Source organism: Alligator mississippiensis, chromosome 4 (assembly GCF_030867095.1).
Source record: "Alligator mississippiensis isolate rAllMis1 chromosome 4, rAllMis1, whole genome shotgun sequence".
Classification (NCBI taxonomy): domain Eukaryota; kingdom Metazoa; phylum Chordata; order Crocodylia; family Alligatoridae; genus Alligator; species Alligator mississippiensis.
In genome coordinates, this window is record NC_081827.1 from 250,308,382 (window position 1) to 250,332,454 (window position 24,073).

At 42.8% G+C, this 24,073-nt stretch overlaps 1 protein-coding gene across 1 annotated transcript in view; it reads left to right on the plus strand.

Annotated features, from left to right (window-relative positions):
* Positions 1-24,073, plus strand: part of CNTNAP5 (contactin associated protein family member 5) — a 462,074-nt gene that overhangs the window by 208,834 nt on the left and 229,167 nt on the right. Inside the window, exon 4 of the mRNA XM_019480590.2 lies at positions 14,698-14,845. Coding sequence (XP_019336135.2) covers positions 14,698-14,845 — 148 coding nt within the window. The remainder of the gene's footprint in view (positions 1-14,697; positions 14,846-24,073) is intronic.

Below are 24,073 nucleotides of genomic sequence, written 5' to 3' on the forward strand. Positions count from 1 at the left end.
ATTGAGTGTCAATTAGGGGTACAGCCCCTGATTCTGGAGGCTACAACCCTAAATTCTGGAGGCTAAAAGTGAGAGAGGAACAGTGGAAAAAAACATTGTTTGTTCTCCCTTTCAGCATCCCCTCTCTAAGACCACTGTGAGACACGGGAATCTGGTCAAGATGGACCCGTGGTCTGACCCAGTCAATGGCAGTTATGTGCTTAAATGTTTGCAAGTGCTTCAGGGCTGCAGAGAAGAGAGAAACTCCCAGGGGTGGCAGACAAGTCAATGACAGAAGAAAAGTTTGTTTGATTAGTGGAAAATCAAGAGGGAAAGCAGGCCATTATCATTTGGAGGGCAAAGAGAGATTATCTGGAGTCAAGTAGATTGTAGTATGCTATGAAGTCAATAGTGTTCAGTCCTTGGTTCTTAGTGTTAAGCTAGCTCATGAACTTTTATTTGCAGGCTTGCCTTTTGAAGATTTTTTTTTTTTTTTTTTAATTTCCATGGGGTATGATGCAACATGATGATTGTGAGGTCAGAAAGTCACGTTTGTTCGGAGAACCCGATTCTCCTCCACGTGTCTCTGTGTTTCTGTCTTTAATTTTTTTGTGATCATTCTGGTGTGCCGTTTTAGCCTGGATTCACCCATATAGTCATGAAGGCATTTGATGTACTATATTGGGGTGGGAAAAATGCGGCCCGTGGGCCAGATGTGGCCCGCCAGGCCATTCTATCTGGCCTGCAGAGCCCCTAAAAAATTTAGAAAATTAATATATATCTGCCCCTGGCTGCCTGTCATGCGGCCCTTAATGGCTTGCCAAAGCTCAGTAAGCGGCCCTTCACCCAAAATAATTGCCTGCCCCTGTGCTATATGAAGTGTATCACATTTTTGGCATGGGTGTGTGTAGGATCCATGGATTCTGATTGGTTCATGTAGAGAACATTGATTGTGGTAGCTGTGATGTGCTTTTCCTCAGATCTGAAGAAGGATGAATTACATTCAAAGCTCATTTAATCTGTCCTAACCATGCAGTTGGTCCAATAAAAGATATCACCCACAACCTTCCTTGCCCCTCACTTATTTCCTGGATCCTAATTGCTACATCGCTACAGCATGACTTATTTCCGGATATACACATTTCAATTGAGGGGCTAAAATATTTAAAACTATTTACCGCATAACTGGCACCTTTTTGGATCTAAAACAGTTCTTTCAGCAGAGAAGCAGAAGATATCGTTCATCCATGAGCAAGATGCTTTGATCTTCCAGCTGGCTGAAACATTCAGATCTAATGTAGCGCACTGAAATAAAAAAGCATGTCCATAGCTTCCTAATGAATGAATGAGGAGACAGACTTTTACTATCATAGTCTTAATCCCTAGCTTGGTACACTTTGTATCAATACTTGAGTTTTCAAAATTTTGTGCTTATATTTTTAGTAGTAGTAGATAGTAGTATGCTTGATATAGTAATATAGTCATGGTAGATGGGTCGGTCTCGACCTGGAAGGGTGTGGGCAGTGGGGTCCCACAGAGTATCAGTCCAAGGACCGATCCCTTTAATGTCTTCATCAGCGACTTGGACGAGGGAGTCAAATGTACTCTGTCCAAGTTTGCAGATGACACAAAGCTATGGGGAGAAGTGGACATGCCGGAAGGCAGGGAACAGCTGCAGGCAGACCTGGATAGGTTGCACAAGTGGGCAGAAAACAACAGGATGCAGTTCAACAAGGAGAAATGCAAAGTGCTGCACCTAGGGAGGAAAAATGTCCAGCACACCTACAGCCTAGGGAATGACCTGCTGGGTGGCACGGAGGTGGAAAGGGATGTTGGAGTCCTAGTGGACTCCAAGATGAACATGAGCCGGCAGTGTGGTGAAGACATCAGAAAACCCAATGGCACTTTATCGTGCATCAGCAGATGCATGACGAATAGGTCCAAGGAGGTGATACTTCCCCTCTATCGGGCGCTGGTCAGACCGCAGTTGGAGTACTGCGTGCAATTCTGGGCGCCGCACTTCAAGAAGGATGCGGATAATCTGGAGAGGGTACAGAGAAGGGCAACTCGTATGGTCAAGGGCCTGCAGACCAAGCCCTACGAGGAGAGACTAGAGAAACTGGACCTTTTCAGCCTCCGCAAGAGAAGGTTGAGAGGCGACCTTGTGGCTGCCTATAAGTTCATCACGGGGGCACAGAAGGGAATTGGTGAGGATTTATTCACCAAGGCGCCCCCGGGGGTTACAAGAAACAATGGCCACAAGCTAGCAGAGAGCAGATTCAGACTGGACATTAGGAAGAACTTCTTCACAGTTCGAGTGGCCAAGGTCTGGAACGGGCTCCCAAGGGAGGTGGTGCTCTCCCCTACCCTGGGGGTCTTCAAGAGGAGGTTAGACGAGTATCTAGCTGGGGTCATCTAGACCCAGCACTCTTTCCTGCTTGTGCAGGGGGTCAGACTTGATGATCTATTGAGGTCCCTTCCGACCCTAACATCTATGAATCTATGAATAAGAAATGTGGTTGAGACTGAAGGATGAAGCCTATATTTCAAAAAAGATGTCCACATTTCCTCTGGCATACTGCAAAACTTGTTTATACTATCTTAGGGTCAGGAAAAGTGGTTTATTCAAGATGCTTTTGTGTTTAAAAGGATGATTTGATCAGTGTGGAAAATGCAATCATTAAAGGATAGAACTGAATGCGAAAACCTGCAAGCTTTTCAGTAAGTCTCTTAGGAAAGAACTGAATAAAAAAAGATAAGTCCTTGATTTAGCTATTGTGTTTTCAAGACAATACCCTAGGAAACTGAAAGGACCAAATCTTCAACTGGCTCTGTTGACTTCACTGGAGCAACATATAGTTACCTAGCTCAGCCCATAGCATTAGTAACACAGCGTTTTCCATTGTGAATAGAAAAGGAAGATTTTTCCTCAATAGAGAGAGTTCTGAGTAAGTAAAAAGTGTCATTTTTTTAATGTTTTTTTTTTTCCTATTTCATTACCTTGATTAAACACTTACACTGTTTTTACAACCTTTATTAAGAATTGACCAGGTTTCACTATCCTCCTTTGTCACAGTAACAATGTGTGTATGGGATTATGTGTTCTGTGATAAAATTTCAGGGGAAATTTAAACAATGTAGTAAGGGCAGTCTTCAGCATATGCTTGTCATGTTCTGGGTTGAATTGTCTACTTTTTATGTTCTGAGCAAAGTTTGCAAAGTTCTGTTGGATAAAAATGGATTTTCTTTTCACTCTTTTGTGAAAGCATTGGAGAAAATTAAGTCTACCTATCCGTCCCTTTCCATAGGACATTATTGTGTGTCTCCAAATGGAAATGCTGTCAGACTATAAAAGAAGGAAATAATGTAAGATAATGAAGTCAAATATTCATTTAAGGTCACTCTTGCATGGAATAACTAACACCTCTCTGGTGTCATCATGCTGGATATGGCTGGCAAATTATAATCAGAGAGAGAGTTACCAAGAGCACAGAGCTAGCTATTTAAACTCACTTTGATGCAGCTAAATGTGGGGAGGCTTGCAAGAGTTGCCCAACATTACTAGATATAAACACATTCACTGCATTGTTAATCCCACTAATTCAATACAAAGCATGCAAGTCTCCAGGAGATTTATGCAAAAGAACAGCTGAAGTGTGTGATTAATGTTGGCAATGGAAAGAGATGTTGCAGTCTATTGAGTAAGGTTAATCTAGTCAAGGTTCTAGGGAAATATTTCTCCTTTGATGTGATGAAGCTTAAAATACCAATATAGAGAGTACTATAATACATCTATATATATGCATTTTTTTTAAAAATAATGTATAGGATATTGAACAGAAACCCAAATTAGTTGCTAACGTTTGCCTTGTATTTTACAATTTTAGCTTTGCTGTAGGCTAAGCTTCCATTATTGTTGTAATTATATTATAATTACGGTTTTCTTTATTATGCCCCATATTCACAGAATGTATCTTTTCATGTACAGAGTACAGTGGGTTGTGGATGGTGACACCATGCTTGCTCACTTGCAGAGAGAAATTTGGGGGTCGTCCATAGGAATACAGTGTTTTTGGATAAACGGGATATTTTGCTCCATTTCCAAATGTTCTTTCCAGTCAACACTGCTGTAACTTCATTCAGTGGCACCATGCTCACTTTGTGAAGTGCCAGAGCACCTTCACTTTTGTAGCCAGGTCAGTGGTACCCGGTTATCTTCTCTTGTGATCAGACATCCTGGTTTTCTCTGATTAAAAAAAAAAAATCCCCAATTTTTGGTTTAAATAAAGCAACTCCAAATCCATCTTTTTGTGATTAAAATGAAACACCACTATCTATCTATCTATCTATCTATCTATCTATCTATCTATCTATCTATCTATCTATCTATCTATCTATACATTAGTGGTATTTCATTGAAATCATGGCAAAATGTAGATTCCAGGTGACCTTTTTTTAACCAAAAATTGGGGAATTTTTAAATCGGAGAAAACCAGGATCCCTGCTTATGATGACTACACATTGTCATCTACATGGGGCGGCAGCATTTGAGTCAAGCTGTCCTGGTCTTCCTTGTGCACAGTGGTGCTGTTTAGTTGGTTATGGGCAGAACTTGATACGTGTTTGTTGTTGTATCCCAATAATAATTGGTTTTGCTATTAGTAATATTACCAGAAATGATAATATTCTATAATCCCATCACTCAAAAAACTCTACAGTTTAAGTTAGTATTAAGCCTGGATGTAGTTATTCCTATAACTGAAATGCAGTTCTGTGTGGGGTGGGCTATTGCATTTATCTGGGTGTATAATGAAAATACACAGACTCTTACTATAGGATTAAAGAAAAAAAAATACTATATCCATTTAAGACTGTTAAGAGAGTGAAAGGAGACGGCAGGTTGGGCAAGACACTGGAGTGAGCAAGGCTTTCTTAACAGCTTCCCTTCTTCCCTTTTCATCATAGTGCCTTCTTCCTGGCTGGCTCTTATTCTTGGAATAGTTTCCCGCGAGGGTGCAAAGTGATACCTTTCCCCCTACTCAAATTGCTTTTTTAAACTACGCTTCATATGAGAAGCATTTCAGTAGCAATCCACCAAAAAGAAAGCAATTATGAGAAATGGATAAATGTACCAGTATAATTTGATCAGCTGTGCATTTTCGGGGCCCGTATTGAAGCATCTGCTTAATATAGTGCCTTCTGCTGCTCCTGCCTTCTGTGGCAAAATTCCCTTTTAACCAAAGGGGCCTGTGAAGTCCTGTGGGAGTTACTCCATTGACTTCATTGGCCTTTGCATCTGTGCCCTGGCTTTGAACACTTGGCTAGTGGGGAAAGAACAAAACAATGGTACTTGCACAGGGATTCCCTCAGGAGTTGATAAACCATCTTTCATGAGATTTAGCTTTGTCTGTTCCTGGAAGGTTCACGTCTGTGATCTACTACTAGCATCCAATACATCTAGATGATTACAATTCCACATAATTTGGTAGATATGCAGACTTTTCAACATTTGTTTTTGACTCAACATTCGAAAAAGTCAAATCTTCAAATACTTTCCTTGTGGAATAGAAATGCTTGGTGTGGGGTGGGGGGAGGGAGGGAACTCATTCGGAAGTGCCAGATTCCTGGTGTGGGAATTTTCTATCTAAATGAGGCATTTCAAGACCCCTGACATCAAAATGCTTTCTTTTATCTTATTTAAAGCTTCATCTTTAGTCAGGTCAATATTAAACTATTGATTCTTTTGTCATATGGGAACTATAGGTCTGGCCTCCATGTGAATTAAAACTTTCACAATGCAATTGGGATTAAACTGACAGAGTTACGGTACTCTTGAGTTATGTCGGTCATGAGTCATGTTGAGGTATAATCCAGGCAAGGAGCATTATAGCCATATTCCCTGCCTAAAGCAGTGGATTTATAAGGAATGAGGTCAATTTAATACAACTAAACAAACCAATTCAAGTAGAACTAATGCCAAACAAAATATATTACTTTAGATTTTTTTCCTGATGGACGTTCTGACATTTTTTGGGTGGAATTAAAATTTCCCTGGAAAATATTTTAACTTTTATTTAAAAATAAATAAATAAAGCCTCGATGTTTCTATTGGAAAAGCATTGTGTTGGAGAATCCTCAAACAGCTGTACTAAACCAAGTCTAATATTATATTTTTATCATAAGGATAATAGATAATGGACTAAAACAGATGACTGTCTGAGACCGAATCCAATCATCTGAGGCTAATTAGATTGTTACCCGTGTTTTTGCTCATGTTTGGAAGGCCACTAACAAAAGGTGGTACGCACAGTCCAATGGGGCAGATCAAATGCATGTCACCTTCTCGCTTGAGCAGATTATGCAATTAATAATGGGCAAAGGTGGAGAGCATGCTACTGGATCCTTTCCCCACTTCACTGCTCCGTATCTTGTGCTTCTGTGCAAAAACTGTCACTACTTGGGATATGGAGGGAGAGAGAACTGAATCAGACACTGCATTATTGAAACAGTCTGCCTTGTATCTCAATAAAAAACAAATGTAATTCCTAGCAATGGACCCAGGGCTCATTACCAAGTGCTGGAGAGATTCATTTTAATCCATGTTGTATGCTAAAATTCAGTTCGTTTTTGGAGCTTTGCATCATATTTTTCCCCCCTCTCTTTTTATATTTGCAAGTGGAGGGAGAGTCTCGTCTTCCTGCATGCAGTATGGGATAGATCATTTTAATTTAGGTCAGGTGGGTGGCAAGTTGGCCTAGGGGTCGCATCCAGAGAGTGGTGGTGGATGGGTCAGTATTGACTTGGAAAGATGTGGGTAGTGGGGTCCCGCAGGGCTCGGTCCTTGCACCAGTGCTATTCAAGGTCGTCTGACCCCAGCGCTCTTTCCTGCCTAGGGCAGGGGGTCAGACTCGATGACCTCCTGAGGTCCCTTCTGACCCTAACATCTATGAATCTATTAATTTTGACAGCCCTCTTTCTTCCCCTCGCCCCAACAGAAAAACAGGCAAGATGCCAGGCCACATGCTGTCTTTACTCCTTGAAGGACAAACACTTTGCAGAAAAATAAAATAGAAGTTATTAGTAAACTGCAGGAAAAAAAAAATGGGGGTGGAGGGAGGCACAGACAAAGGAAGAAACCTGCTCCAGGTCACACAGTAGCAAGAAATAATGCTAGATTCCCTAGACTCCCACATGGTTGCCATTAATGATGGTAGCACACTTCTTCTCTGGCCCCTTGAGCCTGATCCAAGTGCATTGAAATCAATAGAGCAGCCTGTTCTTGACTCCAAAGGGCTTTAGCCACATGGCTAGTGAGAACAAATATCACAACCACCAATCTTTCATCAGCCAAGCAGTCCCCCATTGCTCTGTCTGCCCATTTGAGGTGCAAAGAGATGCTTTTATGATCTTATGCGGAGAGGAGAGGCACCTTCAGGACTTGTTCCTGCCATACCCTCCATGCACATGAAATGCTACCCCCAAGGAGGGTCCAAGTGAAGGCAGAGCTCCTTGTGAAATTGGGGTTTAAATTTGAAGGGTTAAACATTGTGCAGATGGGCTAACTTTATTTATTTATTTTTTTGTAGCTGGGGCAGTTTTGTCTGCTGTAGACACGTGAACAAAGAATTGCTTTTAGCTGTTGCTAAACACACACAGAAGTAGGAGCCCAGAAAAATGCTTGCCCAACAAATCTCCATCTCGACACTTTCCAATACTATCACTATGTGATACTGGGGAAACACCTTTACTTAACTGTCTCCTAAATGTCTCTACTGAAAGATTGTTCCCATCTAAAACTCTTCATAAAATCCCTAAAATTGCCAAAGGTTGCCTATTTTTCCTTGCTCAGATTAAAGGATCTTGTGGTGTGTTCATTGTTAGAAAAGGACCTAGGGGCTGCTGAACACCTGTTCAAATTTATCCTGTCAATAGAAGGCACGGGTGCAATGATAACCATTGCAGGGCAAAGCGGCACTGGCGGGGAGGCGGAGATCCAGCACAGCGTGAATGGGATTTCACGCCTTTCAGCCCATTGCAATCACTATAGATATTGGGAACAGAATCCCAGGACAGCTTTGTTTTGGCCAGTGACTTCTAAAAACTTGACAACCCTTTTCTAGCTTAAAAGAAACCTCTGCCACTTGATTGAATTAAAACTCTAGTTAACTGAAACTTGAGCATGACTGAAGCTTAGCTATATCTCTCTTGATGATGGAGCTATTTCAGGATCAAAGCATCTTTCAGCCTAGACGATCTAAAAGAGACTGGCCGACATTCTTTCCGCTATATATCCAGGGTTGTTTTATGGACTTTTGGGTTCGTTAACAAAAAGCTGCAACTTGAAAGCCATCTTCATCCAGTGATTTCACAAGTTTCCATGAGATGTTTAGATGATGTTCTGAATCATGGCAGCTTTCACTTGTACAGATCGTGATCTTTCCCAGACTAATAGCATAGTTTGAAAGAAAGGGAAAGCACTGTATGCTGCTGCTTTGGTGCTTATGAAGTTGACTTAAATCTTTTTCATTCTCTTAGGTCTAGCTACTAGTTATTTTGAATGAGTCTGCCTTTGTTTGCTTCCTGTTTCTCTTTCTTTGCATGTTAGCGGCGGTCCATAAGAATGACACAGGCAAGATCTTTAAGGGAGAGAGATGCTTCCCTGCCTGCAGTGCCTTAAATTAAGGTCACTGTAATGTAAATTGCAAACATCTGTGTTGAAGGCCCCTGCACGTTCATAATTTGATTTTTAGCTCGGTTCATCAGAGCGGCTTAAGCAGGAAAGAAAGCATTAGACACGTCTGGAAATAACTCCCCTGGAAGACAGTTAACCCCAGGTCTGGCCATGCACCAGGCAGAGTTGATTGGGTCAACACTTCTCTTTCCATTCACAGTTTGAACCCACCTCATTACCTGCTTAATAAAGTGGGAGAGCACATAATCATCAGAGTCATTATGGGAGTCGGCTTCTATAGATTGGTAAATAAGTTGCTGTTTGTGGTCCTGAGTGTGTGTCAGGGGAGGCAGAGGCACAGTCTTGACCTGGTCCTGTCTCTTTAGTTTATTAGGCTTTGATGAATAGACATGTTTTTCTAAGCAAACTTCTTTTCATCATTTCAGATCCAGGAGCAGCTATCACGTTCTCTCTCAATCTTATAGCAAGATGATATAAAAGGATGTTGCATCGGATTTCATATGGTGTAAATCAGCATAGTTATGTCGGCATTAACTGAGCTATTTCAGTTTACTCCGGATTCACAGATGTTCTTTTAATGGAAAGCTCCTCTTAGTTGTTTGTTTGGCTGGGGTTTTCAAAGGGATCTGATGGAGTTATACAGTCAAATCATGGTGATTTCCAATGAGATTTGGGATACTAATGTTCTTTACCCTCACCCCTAATAGGTTTCTTAGCACTAATCTACTGAAGCAAAGGCAGTTCTTTTCTTTTTTCTGGGGAGTTTCATTCTAGCTCAATATAACTCATCAAACTGTTAATGCAAATGCTATTTTGGATAAAATCAACCTGTGTTGAAAGACCACTGCTACATTATGTGGGGAGCCGGAGGAAAAGCAAGGGCAGCATTGGACCCCTGCTAAACTAGATGGGACAACTGACAACCAATGCCCAGGAAAAAGGCAACTTGCTAAATGGGTACTTTGCGTCGGTTTTTCACCAGTCCCATGGGACACCCCTGCCCATTATGGGAAAGGGAGGCTTGCTACATTATGCAAAGGGAAGAATGTAGGGTAGTCTGGCACTGCTATATGAAGGGAGGAAATACATGCCAAACACCCAAATCATAGAATCATAGAAAATGAAAGGACCTCAGGAGGTCATATTTAGTCCAACCTCCTACTTAAAGCGAGACCATCCCCAACTAGATCATCCCAGCCAAAGCTTTTGTCTATCTGGGTCTTGAAAACCTCCAAGGATGGAGATTGCACCACATCTCTGGGTAAAACCTGTTCTAGTGTTTCACTACCCCCATAGTGAGAAAATTCTTCCTAATATCTAACCTAAACTTCCCTTGCTTGAGACTGTTGTTCCTTGGTCTGTCATCTGCCCCCACTGAGAACAGCCCAGCTCCATCCTCAAATGTTACGGCAGGATGGTACATATCACAGCATTATCACATTCCAATGCACGCATAAGGTTGGTTTGAAAGTCATACATTGGGGTTGACACCTTGTCTTCCATTTTCCATTTGCCTTGTATAAATGTAGATAAAATACTCAGTTTTGCCCACAGAAGGGTGGTTAGCCATGTTAGTCTGAAGTCCGATAGAAGGCAGGGCAGGGTGGCACCTTAGAGCCTATCTGGTTCTGAAAGGCATGAGATTTCGTAGGCAACAACCTACCTCCTTCATCAGATGCTACAAATTGGCCTGTTGCCTACAAAATCTCCCTTCATTGACAGTAGGCAGCACACGCCAGTGTAACCGGTGACATGCCACTGTGCATCCAGTGACTCTGGCTTGGGACCTGTTTGATCCCCAGTGGTATTAGAACAATCATTCCCCCAGTGTTTGCCATCTAAGAGTCTCTAAGGAACCAAAGATGCCTAGTTGTGTGCTTCTTCCCAGAGATCAACTGTGTTACACAGGAAATAGCAACTGGGTGTGTTGTTGTTTTCTGCATTGTTTTCTTTGTTTTATTCCTGAGGATTAATCCCAATCAATAACCTGTTGTAATAGTAGCACTTTCTCAAACAGAGCTATTTCTGCCTCCCTCCCTAAGTTTAGTATTGATCAATATTTTAAGCCGTGGGGCTAAGGAATCTGCTGCTACATCCTTATTTCATTTTCTTTAAAGCATTAATTATTTCTTTGCACCTACAGCTGGAAGAGATCAATTAACTGCTGATGACTATGGGGAAAATGCCAGGCTTTTCCTTATGTTTTAGTTTCAGCCTGCAGAGCTGAAGACATTTTCTTTGTGGGAAGGACAGTTCTGTTGTTCAGCATGGAATTAGGAGTCAGATGATTTGGAGTCTGGATTTTGAGTCTGAACAATCCTCCTGTATTGATACTGCAATGCCACTAATGCTAAAAGTTTCAAAGTTGGGTGCTGAAGGGTGGAATCCTAAATCTATACTCGGGAACCTGCAGACAAAAACAACCACCCTGCCTCTCTATCCCCTATACTTCTCCCTCTGTTTTCTACAGTTTGAGTATAAATTCATTAAGGCAAGGCCTGCCTTGCCTTTACAATGCCAAGCACACAGTTGGCTCCGCTTCCAGCTGCTAACTGCATGCACTCCAGTAATAACAAGTGTGCTGTGACTGAAATATGTGGATCTTTTTCTTGAAACCACAGCCAATGATTTGAACAAGAAATAGATGGTATTTGTGAGTAGCTTAGTTTTCAGAACATGCCAGGAGATCATTTCTGCTCTTGACTGTATCTTGTTTCTGGGATTTTTCTTTGTGTGTCTTTCTTAAAAAAATGTCTTTGAAAATATTCATCCAGAAAGCAGTTATTATGTGATGGAAAGTATAGTATTACCAACCCTATACTTTCTAGAATTATAAGTAAAGCACCAAAGTAATCCTGAAATTTCTTTAAAAACATGGATGGAAAAAATGGGGTTCTTTTTTTGTTAGCTTCTGATTATTATACTTTTTTTTTAAGTCTTTTGATTGCTTTCATATCTCGCCAACCGTGATGACTGGAAATGTTTTATTTAAAGGTGACCAACATCATTATGCCATCACAGGATTCCAGGAGGTGGAATTTTGGGGTGGGGGGGGAACAGCAATATCATATTTAACGTTAGAACTGAATTTGAGACTTAGCCTTTGATAGCTTCAAGTGCACAGAAGAGGAAGATAACTTCATTTGCTACAGGGGGAAAAGGAATCTAATATTATCCTCCACTGAATTGGACTTTCCATGCCCAGTGAGATTACAGCATGCCTTAGGCAATTGTTATTACAGGTGCAGAATGTCTTGAAGGCTAGGGACAGACATTAAAAAAGCTTGAGCCTGAATTGATTCGATCTTTACAGGTTAGTCTAACCTGCAAAGCTTGAACCGATTTGGAGATGGAAAGACATTCCCTTTTCATTCCAGAAATGCTGGCACATGCTTGCAGTGGCTCAGGCTAGATGCCAGGGGTGCTAGCACAGCTGTCCCTTCCCTTCCACAGTGCTGAGCTGGGGGGGGGGGAGGGGCATGGTCAGGCCCCAACAGGATTCTCTGAATAGGGAGGGGTTCCCCCACCCCAAGCAGCCCAGCAGGGATGTGATAACACAGTGTTTATCACCCCTAATTCAGTGTTTATCAGACCATCAGAAAAAAAAAACAAAAACAACTCTTTCCATTAGTTCAAGCTCTTCTTAGACAGCTTTTCCATGGAAGGAATGGAGGGACATTACCAGCTACCTGTTGATTAGCTCCAAAAAGCCCTAAGCCGACACTTTCCTGTCTGCCTTTATCATGCCTGCCACAGCCCAGACCATAGCCAGCATGTGGTCTGCTAGCTAATGCTGAGAGGTGTCTCTGTAAGGCAGAGGGGAAGGGAGAGTCCCTGCTTAGCAGTGAGTGGGGAGGGGGAAGCAGGAAGAAGCCAGGCAGACCCTGCTGTGTGTGCAGTCTGTGCCGGAGCTGCAGCCAGGGAACAGAGGGGAAGGGCCAGCTCAGCTCTTTGGAGAAGACAGCCCCACCCAGCGCAGAGAGCATGCTGGGATGCTGGGGAACTCTGATTTAATTTAAACCAGATGGGGTATGGGAGAGACATTGCATAAACCAGTCAGACCCAAATCAGTTAAGATTGATACTACATTCAACCACGTTTATGTGCACTGAACATCTGTTCTGTTACAGGTTTAAAACCATTTTCTGATCACTTAAACCGGTTTATGTGTAATGTCTGTTCCTAGCTGAATGGTCACATGAGGTGCTCTTCAAACTGTGGCCCACTTCCCAAGCTGGAAAGCAGTCCCCTGGTGACTTTTGGTCACTACTTTCTTGACCTAGCTTTGAAACTGGGAGCAACCCCACTCCCCACATACTGAAGGGCTTTAATTACCAAAGAGAGATCATGTTCAGAAGGGTTAATCATTCAGGGAATTGTTTTGTGGGAGGAAAACAAGATCTGTGGTATGTAGAGGTCCAGGACAAGAGGTGAGGGGTGAGTCTGCCTCAAGAACATCCTAGAAGGGCTACTGGAAAGTGGGCTTGTGGCTATGGAGGGCTGTGACCTGCCTCAATATTTGGAGTCCTTGCTGAACATAGCTATGTTCAGAGCGAGCACGGGTTGTAACACACTGCCCTAAGGCACCCTGGGGCTGCCTGACCCACTGCCCCTTTGGCCCACCTCTGCTGGACCTCCACCACCACTACTGCCAGACCTTTGCCACCAACCCCAGGCTGCCACTAGCTCCATGGATCTGGTCCAGGAGGATCCCCATTGTTCTGGATCTTGGTGTAACTTTGACACCCATTTCTTAGAGAGTCCCATGTTTATTCTGCCCGTGATACTTTCTGAACCTATTTGATAAAGCACCCCTGTCCTCATCACATGCCAGTAAACCATCCCGAGAGAATGAGCATTGATTACCAAGGGTCCAGATATTATTTTTTCATGTTGGCCTCATTTATGTAATGGGACACTAATTTGGGTAAAATAGCAACTTTCTGAAAGGGAACTTTCACACAATTGTATCTAGAGTTGGGCTATACCCTCTGGATAAAAATGCAGTTCCTGTTCTGGGGATACCAGTAGCACTCACAAATATCCGTGCCCATATTTTCTGCCCACCCACCCAAAAATAAAAAATAAAAACCCAAAGCCTATATCAGAATTTCCAGGGGTGCCGGCTCTGAGCCCTGTGTCCACATTTGCAGTGTGAGCTCATATTGCACCCAGCATTGAACAGGAGAGCTGTGAAAATCAGATGGAAACAGGGACGGATCCAGGGGGGATGTATGGATGCACTTGCACTCCCCTTTGATTCTTGCTTCACCCAAGGTTTAAAACCAACCGCGCGGCAGTGGCAGCAGCATTTCTAGTCAGGCAGTGCTGAGGGAGTCAATTGACTCCCTGGCTCATTATAATCTACCTGATTCCTTCTAAACTCTTCATTCCAGAGGTGTTAATGAACTGTATTTCTTTTTAATGGTTTTGATGTTCCACCAGTTAAGCTATTCTTTATTCTGCAATTCTGCTGTCTGTTATCTGCTCCTGGCAATGAAACTCCTATTTCACAGCCCTGCAGACTATTTTTAACTCATCCCAATGAAGTTATGTTTTTCTTCAATCTGAAACTGAATAATACAACCATATGCCCCTAGCATAATTGGAAAACTTCTAGTTCATTTTTTAACTGGAGAAAAATAAGTGCTGTTTTATGTGAGAGTCTCCTCTTTTGCATATGTGGCCCTTTTTGAGATTTTTTTTTTTTTTAAGTATCAAACTTTTCATTTTCATTTTCATTTTTGCACAACTTTTTGCTGCAAGTCCCAGTCTTGGATGAGAGAGGAAATTTGCTGGAATACTTGACTAATAATGGAACACTGGAGGAAGAGGGAATGCTACAATATTCCCAGCCCAGACTTGGGAGATGGAGATAATTTGGAGATGCTCCAATTAGGTCCTAAAATCTCGGATGATGACCTCCCCTGAGCCAGGTCTTTGAAATGTTGTAGTCTTTGCTTAGATTATGTTCCTTTACCAGATGAGCTTCACCACTCACTCATGATGACTTTCTTTCCTGGCAGGTCTTCATAGGGAATACCAATGCAGACAGTGTTGTGGAGCACAAATTTCTGCACTCGATGAAGGCCCGCTTTCTGCGCTTCATCCCTCTGAAGTGGAATCCCAATGGAAGAATAGGGCTGAGAGTTGAAGTCTATGGCTGCTCATACAGTAAGTATCCAACATTTCACCCACATTTTGTCAGAAACCATTGTCAGTTTACCAAGATTCTGTGGGAAATGTGTCTAGTAAAATATGTCTTTTAATTTTACATGAACACTCGTGACCCTAATTTCTTCAAGTGTCATCTGCATGTTCCCACATGTGAGATGCCCTGATTGCCACAGCTCAGATGAAGGATCTTTCTCATATCAGTTCCTGTTAGAGCAGCGGTTAAATATGGCCCGTGGGCTGGATCCAGCTTGCCAATTGATTGTATTTGGCCTATGGCTGCCCCGGTGATGCTCTGCATGGGGCCAAGTCTGTCCTGCTTCTGCCCAGGGCAGTCTGCACTGTGCTTCAGCCCACACTCACCCCATACCTGGCCAGCACACACAACTTCCCAGAGGGGCTGATCCACCTGCCGCTGCAGCCTTCTGGGTAGTCCTTGGCTCCCCCCACCTCCAAAAGGTGCCTCCTCCTTTTCCTCCTGCCCCTACTGCACTACTCCAGGCAGCCAGTAGCAGAAGGAAGTGCTGGTGAAAGTGGGGGCACATGCCAAGCACCACATACCCAGCTAGGAGCTCTGGCTCCTGGGTGTCTTGCACCAACTTGGTGACCTGGCACGAAGAGCAGCTGAGTGGGTGTAAGGTGCCTGGAGTGGCACAGCAGGGGCAGGAGAAGCTGCTGGAGATGGGGAGAGCTGAGTAGTACCTGGGGGGCAGTGGGGTGCTGAACAGTACTTGTGTGCACTGACCAGGGCAAGGTGGGTATGGGCGAGAGCATGGTGCTGGCTGCACTGGGCAGGAGTAGGTGGGACTTAGCCCCATGCAGAGCTCTGTGGGGGCAGCCTCAGGCCAGATGGGGGTGGTGGACAACACCTGCAACAGCCCCACACCGCCCAGGTGAGCTCTGCTGCAAGTGCCCCTCTGTCCCCACTCCTTCTCCCCCTTACCCCCACCTCTCACCTGCTTTCGGGACCTAGCCTCCCCCACACTCAAGTTCATGCCCAGCCCCTACATACTCACCCACCCTCCCTCGCACACACACACAATATCCAAGAGTAAGACTTTATTTTGAGCCATTATGCAATCACCTCTATATGCACCAGTCATAAAACATAAATTATTACCAAATTTACTTTTTGCAGTACAATTAAAATATGCTATAGTAGATGTTTGATTTTTAGACTATGGTTTGGTTTTTTTATCTATAGTTTTTTTTTTTAATGAGATCTTCTCAAAGATGTTATGTGTGCGGCCCTCGACAGCTCGCCAAAACTCATTAAGTGGCCTGCCAGCCACTGTAATTGCCCAACCTTGTGTTAGAGCACTCCATCATTGTCATACCCCCTTTGAAGACAAGGGTATAAAAAGTGGCCGAGCAACCTTTTCCATCCCAGTTCCTTTCGGCTACAACATAAATCAAACACGGACCACTTCAGATCCTTTGGACCAATTCTTCAAAGATTAACTGTAATATTGTAGCTTAAGGCTGGGTTATTATTTCATAGTCACTGTTATGCTATTGTAATTTGGCTATTATGGTATGCTTAGAAAAACAGTATAGTTTATACAGATAGATCTTCAGCAACATGGTACAGCAACAGTGGTATGGATCTGCTTATAAGGCATGCCTCTTGTTCAGTGACCCTCCATGCTTCTGTGCCCATACGAAATACTTGATGTGCCCCAATAAGGGCTCCTGAGATGCTAAACCTGCAATACTCATAAACTATGGGTAAGCAAGAAACATTAGAACAGTTCACAAAAAGGTATTGCTTCAACAAGCTTTTGCTAAAAGTGTGGAGGATCTGGCACCATTGAAGGATCTCATTGTCAGGAAAAAAGGCTGGTATTGCTTCTGGTACTTAATAAAAAAAAAACCAAAAACAACACAGGATGCCCTAATTTTGGATCTAGGATCTGTTTCCAGACTACTTGCATTCAGTTCTGAGATCTTTAGACCTGGCTTTGCAGCACTTGCACAGATGCCCATGATCACACTCAATCTTCAAGGAAAGCCAGCGGATCTGCCTGCCCCAGCATTGAAGAAAGGACTATGGGATTGAAATACTTCTGCCATTAAAACTGAACTGGCATCCAGGAGATTCCTTAAGCCTCTCAGACTAAAGCAGATGAGTGGATCTTAATTTCCTTCTTCCCCCCAGCTCACAAGGTCATGCTCGATTCGAAGAAAGATCCAGATCTCCTTGCAACTCCATCATTAGTATGCTCAGCTTCTGATGTCACAGGATTGGTTCCCATGCACCCTTGATCGTATCATTTCTTGGATCTCTAAGACGCATTACCTTGCAGGGAGGCAAAACAGCACTCCGAGGGTCATCCTTTTCATTTATTTCACCTATGGGAACTGCTGTGAGAAATGAAGAAGTTGCACAGACTTGTCCCACCTTTCTCTAAATCAGTGCTTCCTGCACATTTCCTCAGCATAACCCCATTTATGGCATGGTGCCTGGCTTCCCACCCCCCCAACCCCTGTCTTCCCTTACCTCGTGGGCAGCATGGCCAAAACGGACCCATGCAGGGGGAGGACGTGGTCTGTCTGCTGTGGGCTTGGGGCTCCCCACCCTGCTGCCCTTCCCCTGAGCCTCTACAGCCCTGGCAGGACTTGGCACAGCGCTTTCTCCCATGCCACAACCCCATCCGCTGATGTTGTCGCCTTATTTGGGATCGCAACCCATCGTTTGGGAAGCGCTGCTCTAAATGCTTCTCTCAGCCTCGTTTGGCCACCCTCAGATAATTGGAGACTTTACAGAACCAGCCACCTGAAGATCAAAGAGGAGCAAAACAGTTTTATAAGGGAGTCCATAAAATTGGTTTCTGTCTCTTTGTTCTTCAAATGACAGGTTCTATTCGTTCTCTGGTTGTGAATCTGCAATCAAAATTACAGACACCTCTCCAAGATTTCAGTCTCAGAAGGAAATTTATACAACTGCTTTTTGGGTACACAGATAATCCCATCTTGATTGATTCTTAGCCTGTGACATGATTGGCAGGATCTAGGCTGAGCCAAGTATCTGTATCTATTACCTAGGCATCTTTCTTGGCTTCCTTTGGAGGATAAGAGAAACAATTTTACCTTCGATTCACAACTTCTGCATCATGCCACTGGGTGCATACACACACGCACAAACTTTCTGACAGTCAAGTCAAATTAATTTATTAAGTAGAATTAATTATCAGAGCATACACAAGTATGTGGGACACAGTCAACTTAAATGTGGTGCAAGATAATACACTTCTAAGGTGTATTATTTGGAATTGCATCAGTTAAGTCAGCTCTACTGGAGGAGAGGGCTGTCACCATGTCAAGGAGCTGTAAGTGTGTACGCTCTGACATAGGCTTAACTTAAGGCGATTTAGTTACGGCAACTTATTTTAAGTCACCTAAGACATGGGCATGCATCCAGTGTGCCTAACTTCAGAAAGCATCCTTTCTCTGCTTCAGGGAGCATCCTTTCTCTCTAGTGCCTGACTCTCTTTCAGGAGGGGAGATGCAAGTGAAGTCTGTGGTCCAAATAAAATATAAGGAGATAGAGCTATAAATGAGAGCTGAAATGTCTTCAGATGAAAATACTGGTGTTTCTGCTATTTCTTGCTTTGCAATTCTGCAGTCTTGTACTTTCATCAGTCACTTTGAAGGAAACGTCTCACCTTGGATATTAATATTTTGTGTCCCGCTTCAAAGAATAAAGCGTCTCTCCTGAGTACAGAGGAACTTTGTCAACTTCCAAAACAGTCCGGTGTAGTGCTTGTTAAGAAATTGCAAAAATAAATACATAAATAAAAAGGTTGATGCTTTGTTGATGATGAATCCTATACCACATGAGGGATTATCCTACTTTCACAAACATCCATATTCCAGTTCATTAGTTGCAGCACCACTCCAGAGACGGTAATCTTATTCCGCTGCCCTTCTGACAAGGAGAGTAAAAAAAAAAAAGAGACAATCAGAAAAAAAAATCTTTTTCTCCTGCAAAAAAAAAATTGCTTTTGGTTAAGTAAACACTTCCCAAGGAACAAAGTTGGACAGTTTTTTGGCAGCTAAAGACGGGAGTGGAAGAACATGCTTCCAGAGCTTCCTTTTATGCTATAGAGGTAGCAGTGAAACTGGTTCAATCTGTCCTAACATTTCTCAGACATGCATGTTTGAGGTTGCTCCACTTCCTTCTGAAACCAAGCCTAAAGTAGAAGACCTCCCTTGTGAATAGGGCAGGCAGAGAAAGATAATAATATATTGGAAAAGGTCACTGGTTCTTGTTCAATATTCTAGGAGAGCTTTATCATTAATCACACTGGAGGGGAAGTGTTATCCATCAAGCTCATATCTTCCCTATTTCATGCCAAGAGTAAAATAACACTGGTCATCATAGACAACCTGATGACAAGCAGGAGGAGCCTCCCTCTTTTCGGCTGCACAAGAAAGCAACTGAGTTATGGGATGCCTATATTCAGCACAATGTCTATCTAATTGCTTTGCACCTTAGGGGCCAGAACAAAAGCATCGCAGGTCAGATCAGCAGAGCTCTTGCACAGTTACACGAATGCTCACTAAAGGAGTCAGTGATACTAAACTTCCTTGGCCTGTAGGGGTTTGCAGATACAGATCTCTGCCAGCATATGTCATGTAGAAAAGTGTCTCCTCTTTTTTTTTTTTTTTTGAGAGCAGGGCAAAAAACAGCTTGCCCATATAAGGCACTTTTCAATTGAATGAGAGGACAGGTCCATTCCAGGTCTTTCCACAATTTTTTTTTTCTCATACACATGATGATAAAGATAATGCAAGATGTGGCCAGGATAAATTAATTATCCCAACATGGCCAAGGCAAGAGTCATATACAAACTGTCATTTTCTCTCCTAGGAAATCCACAGGCTTCTTCCAATATTACTAAACCTATTATCTGTAGTGTGTGGCATTATTTATGATTCAAGACCCTTATTTTTTTTGTTACTAACCTCCGCTGCTCTAGGATTTTTTAACAGGATTTGAAAAATCTTGTCCTTTCAAAGGTGCAGAAGGCTTTGATTGACCCAAGAAAACAATTGATGTGATTGTTTGTATTTAATAATGATTTGGTATTTTTGTACAGAGGTATAGGTTGTAGCTGTGTTGGTCTATATATATATATATTTATATATTAGGGCTGTGAGAAGCTTTAGCTGCTGATTTGAATTGGAGGAGATTCGGCCCGATTCAGTCAGGAGATCTGACTTTTCAAAAAAGGGAGGAAGGAGGACCCAGGGAACTATAGGCCAGATAGTCTTACCTCGACCCTGGGTAAGCTTTTTGAGAGAATTATCCTGGCGCATGTCTGTGAGGGGCCGGCAGGGGAGATCATGCTTAGGGGCAACCAACACGGGTTCATTTGAGGCAGGTCCTGTCAAACCGACTTGGTGGCCTTCTATGACCAGGTTACAAAATCCTTAGACGCAGGTGTCGTAGTGAACGTAGTCTTTCTGGACTTCAGGAAGGCCTTCGACACCGTCTCTCACCCCATTCTCATTAAAATACTAGGGGACTGTGGCATTGACACCTACATAGTCAGATGGGTCGCTAACTGGCTGGAGGTGCTCTCTTGCTCTGTATATAGAGAGGAGTGAGAGAGAGCACCTTGGTGTATTTGTAAACACTTACTTTATTTAGGCCTTTCAGGTCTTTTTTTTTGTCCCTCTGAGAATATAGCTAGCAGTTAGGGCAGCATATTGTGTCTTCATAGAAACTAAACCATACTTTGCACAATATATAGTTAACAAAGCTTTGCTACCTAATGTCCCTCAATAAAGGACTTATTTGCACCATGGGACATCAGTTTAGTCTTAGTGAAGCTCATGAGTGCTCCATCAGAGCCCAGGGCACATCTTCCTTGTTCTGTTTGATTGCTGAGACAAGACTGATTAGTAACCGTAACATCAGCCAGGTGAGTAACTCATGCCCTAATGGCAGACCCCTCATTCACTGTGTTTCATACAGAGAGGGCAAGGTTTCCACCTAACCCTAGACTCCTTTCCAAGGGATAGCTATACTCTGCATGACTCATACAACAAAGTTGTTAGGTTTTTCTCCTTCCATTTCACACGTCACAAAAAAAATCAAAACAACTAATTTTAGATGCAAACCGAGCTTCCTGTTTGGATTGGATTAAAGAATTTCAGCAGTCTCCTGAATGCTTTGTTTCATGTGTTGTCAGCTATAAATACGATGCTTGTTCCTCAGCTGTTATTGGAGTGAGTTGGATTTGTTTCAGAATATCATTAATTCTTTCCTGCACAAAGGTTGGGGACATGCTAGTAAAGCAATGGCTATATTTTTAGGCTACCAACAGCATCCCAGTTGTCAAGATCTGTGAGCCTACACATAGACCTCCAAGCATAACTTCACAAAACATGTAGATCTGGCCTTAAGATCAGAATCTTGTTGAGTAGGGAAGTACATCTTCTTAAATTTCATCTTTATTGATTTACCTCAATCATGTCTGCAACTGCTGAGCTAGATTCTGAATGGCTGTCAATCAGCATGTCTCCATTGACCTCCTTGGTGATCCAGAGGTGAATATCAGCAAAAGATCTGCCTTTATTTCTGCACTAGGAATATAACAGTGGAATAAAGTGAGTTACAAGAATGGCAGTGATAAGGAGGGGGCTGGAGGGATTGATCTGAATGAAGATTAAAGGGCCATGATGTGTAGCTGTCTTATGAGATGACTGTGCATGTGCATCACAAGCACAAGGAGGGAAGGTGGTTTTGGAGGGACAATACTGTAATGAAGATGTACAAATACATTACATGTGAGGCTGAAGAAGAGCTATATAGTATGTTCTAACTAAGCAAAATGGGAGTGAAAGTAAGGAAAATGTAATGTCTGTAGAGAACCCCATAGCAAACCCGATGGATGGGACCCCTGAGAGGGAAAAACAAGAATCAATGTGCATCCCTTTGCCCCCATTTTCCATATGCTAGATAGGTATATCAGGGGAGATCCAGTCCCAGATCCTTCAGGACCGTGCCTGTGCTTGTGGAGAGGGCACAGGGAATAGCAGATGGAGGTTTCCCATTCAAAAAGGAGTCGTCTTCAGCGTAATTCAGCTCTAACCCCATGCAGCATTGGAAAATGAGACATTTTCATCCCACTCAAATTTCGTCCTTTCCCAAGTGAGGTGACTGGCCTGATGGTGGGTTTAGCATCATTGATTAAGACAGTGAGATACATTACAGTGAGATATAGTGATACTTACCTTCTGCATAGTGCTTTTTAGCAGTAGATAAGAAAGCACTCTCCCAAGGACATCAGTCTAACCATCCCTATTTTACCATCATCCCTTAGAAATATTAAAATCAATGGATGAATGCATTAACAATTAATTGTTTGGGACATTCCTGCCTATTGTGTATGGATGACCTGGAGAACCTCCCACAGGTGAATTTTACTATGCAGCGGAGCCAAGATTTCTCCTGTGATTTTATCATTTGAAGTGAATCCATCCATGTTCACTTCTCCCCCCATAATTTTGTAGGTTACTGCCTGATGTTTCCAGTGCCACATGAACAGGCTTCTCCTTTCTGTTTTTCAAGAGGATGGTGACCTACCATTTACATGAAAACACACCTTGTGTATACTTCCCATACTTAAAAGCATCTTGTCAGCCAGTCTTAATCCAATAGTACATGTGAACACTGAGTCTTTTATGCAGTGGAGATGCTAGTAATACATAACAATAATACTTTCAGCAATTCTTCTCAGCACCCATCAGATATGGGGGTGTCTGTCTCCAGAAGTTGATCTTGCTGAGCATCACTTATGTGACCGGAAGGGAACCAAGTCAAATGTGAACTGTACACCTCGGCGTAGATGCGTAAAATATGAATTGCAACACAACTAGAGGGATAGTGATTACCACTCCCTGCTGTCACATATGAGGTCATTGTGGTATATTCTGTATACTACAGTCAAGGAGCAAGAGTTAGAGATGAAGGATTCAAGACAGAAGGAAAAGGAAGTCATATGACTTCCTGTTCCATTTTCACTAAAAAATAAAGCCTACAATCCACTTGAAAACTATATTTTGAGCTTGCAGTCACCCATGAGAGCAACTGTGTGAATCAAATGAAAAGGAGAATGCTATTTTAGCACAGGAAAGCCAATAACTTTCACTAGTTCACCCTACCTAACATGCACATTAAAACTTAATTGGCAACAGTTTATAGGGTCAGTTAGATAAGTCCGTATGAAGGAAAAGGGACAAATACTTAAGTCTAGACTTCTGAGGAAAAACCTGAAAACCAAGATCTCCTGATTTCCCTGCTGGTTCTGTGTCCAGATTGTCCTGTTGTCCTGGAAAATGTTCTTTATATTTTCTTCAGGATACCTGTTACAAGAGTACTCAAAGCCTATATATAAAGTCATAGGTTAACAAGATAACCTTAGACCACAAGACCTGCCACGCCTGTAGTCAAAGCCCACCGCCCATGTAGTCTTACTCTGTCCTCTTCTCACTTCCCTCAGACCATCTCTGGTGGCTTTTTTCAAGTCTCTGGACAGCTTCATCTCCCTTTTGGCCTATGCCTGCTCCTCTCCCCATCGCTTCTCCACCATTGCCCCATGCATATAAATCTCTGCCCTTCCTAATGTACTAAATGTTTTCATATGCTTTCCACCCACACATTTTAAAACTGTCTTTGATGTTCCCCATCACTGACCTTATTCAGCAGTGGTGTTGTTAATAGCCTGTTGTATGGGGCTTCTAAAAGAGAGAAGTCCCCTGGATTTCCCAGGATGTATGCGATGTTTTCACTCTTTAGCAGTCATCCTAAAATCTTAAAATTGCCAACAGGTGCCAGCTGTAGTTTCTAAAATACCAGAAGTATTTACTATCCCATGCACAAGGTGATACTGTGCATTTAAAGTGCCGCTGCGGGCTTCATCTTATAGGCAAAACATGTTGCCCATACAAGGCCTCATTTTCACTTGCATTAATCTTGCAGTGGGAAGGGGCTGTGACTTAAAGGACTGATGCTGAATTCCACCAAGGCCCCTTTTTATTGCCAAAATGATGTAAAGCAGGGGTGCGAAACAGGCCAGATCCAAGTGGTGTAACCATTCCTGGAAGATCAAGGGTGTGGACCTCAGTGGACGTGGCCCCAGATATAGCCTGCAAGAAGCCCAGGAAGTCAGGATCTAGCCCACAGTCCATGGTGAGGTTGACCTCTCTAACCTGAAG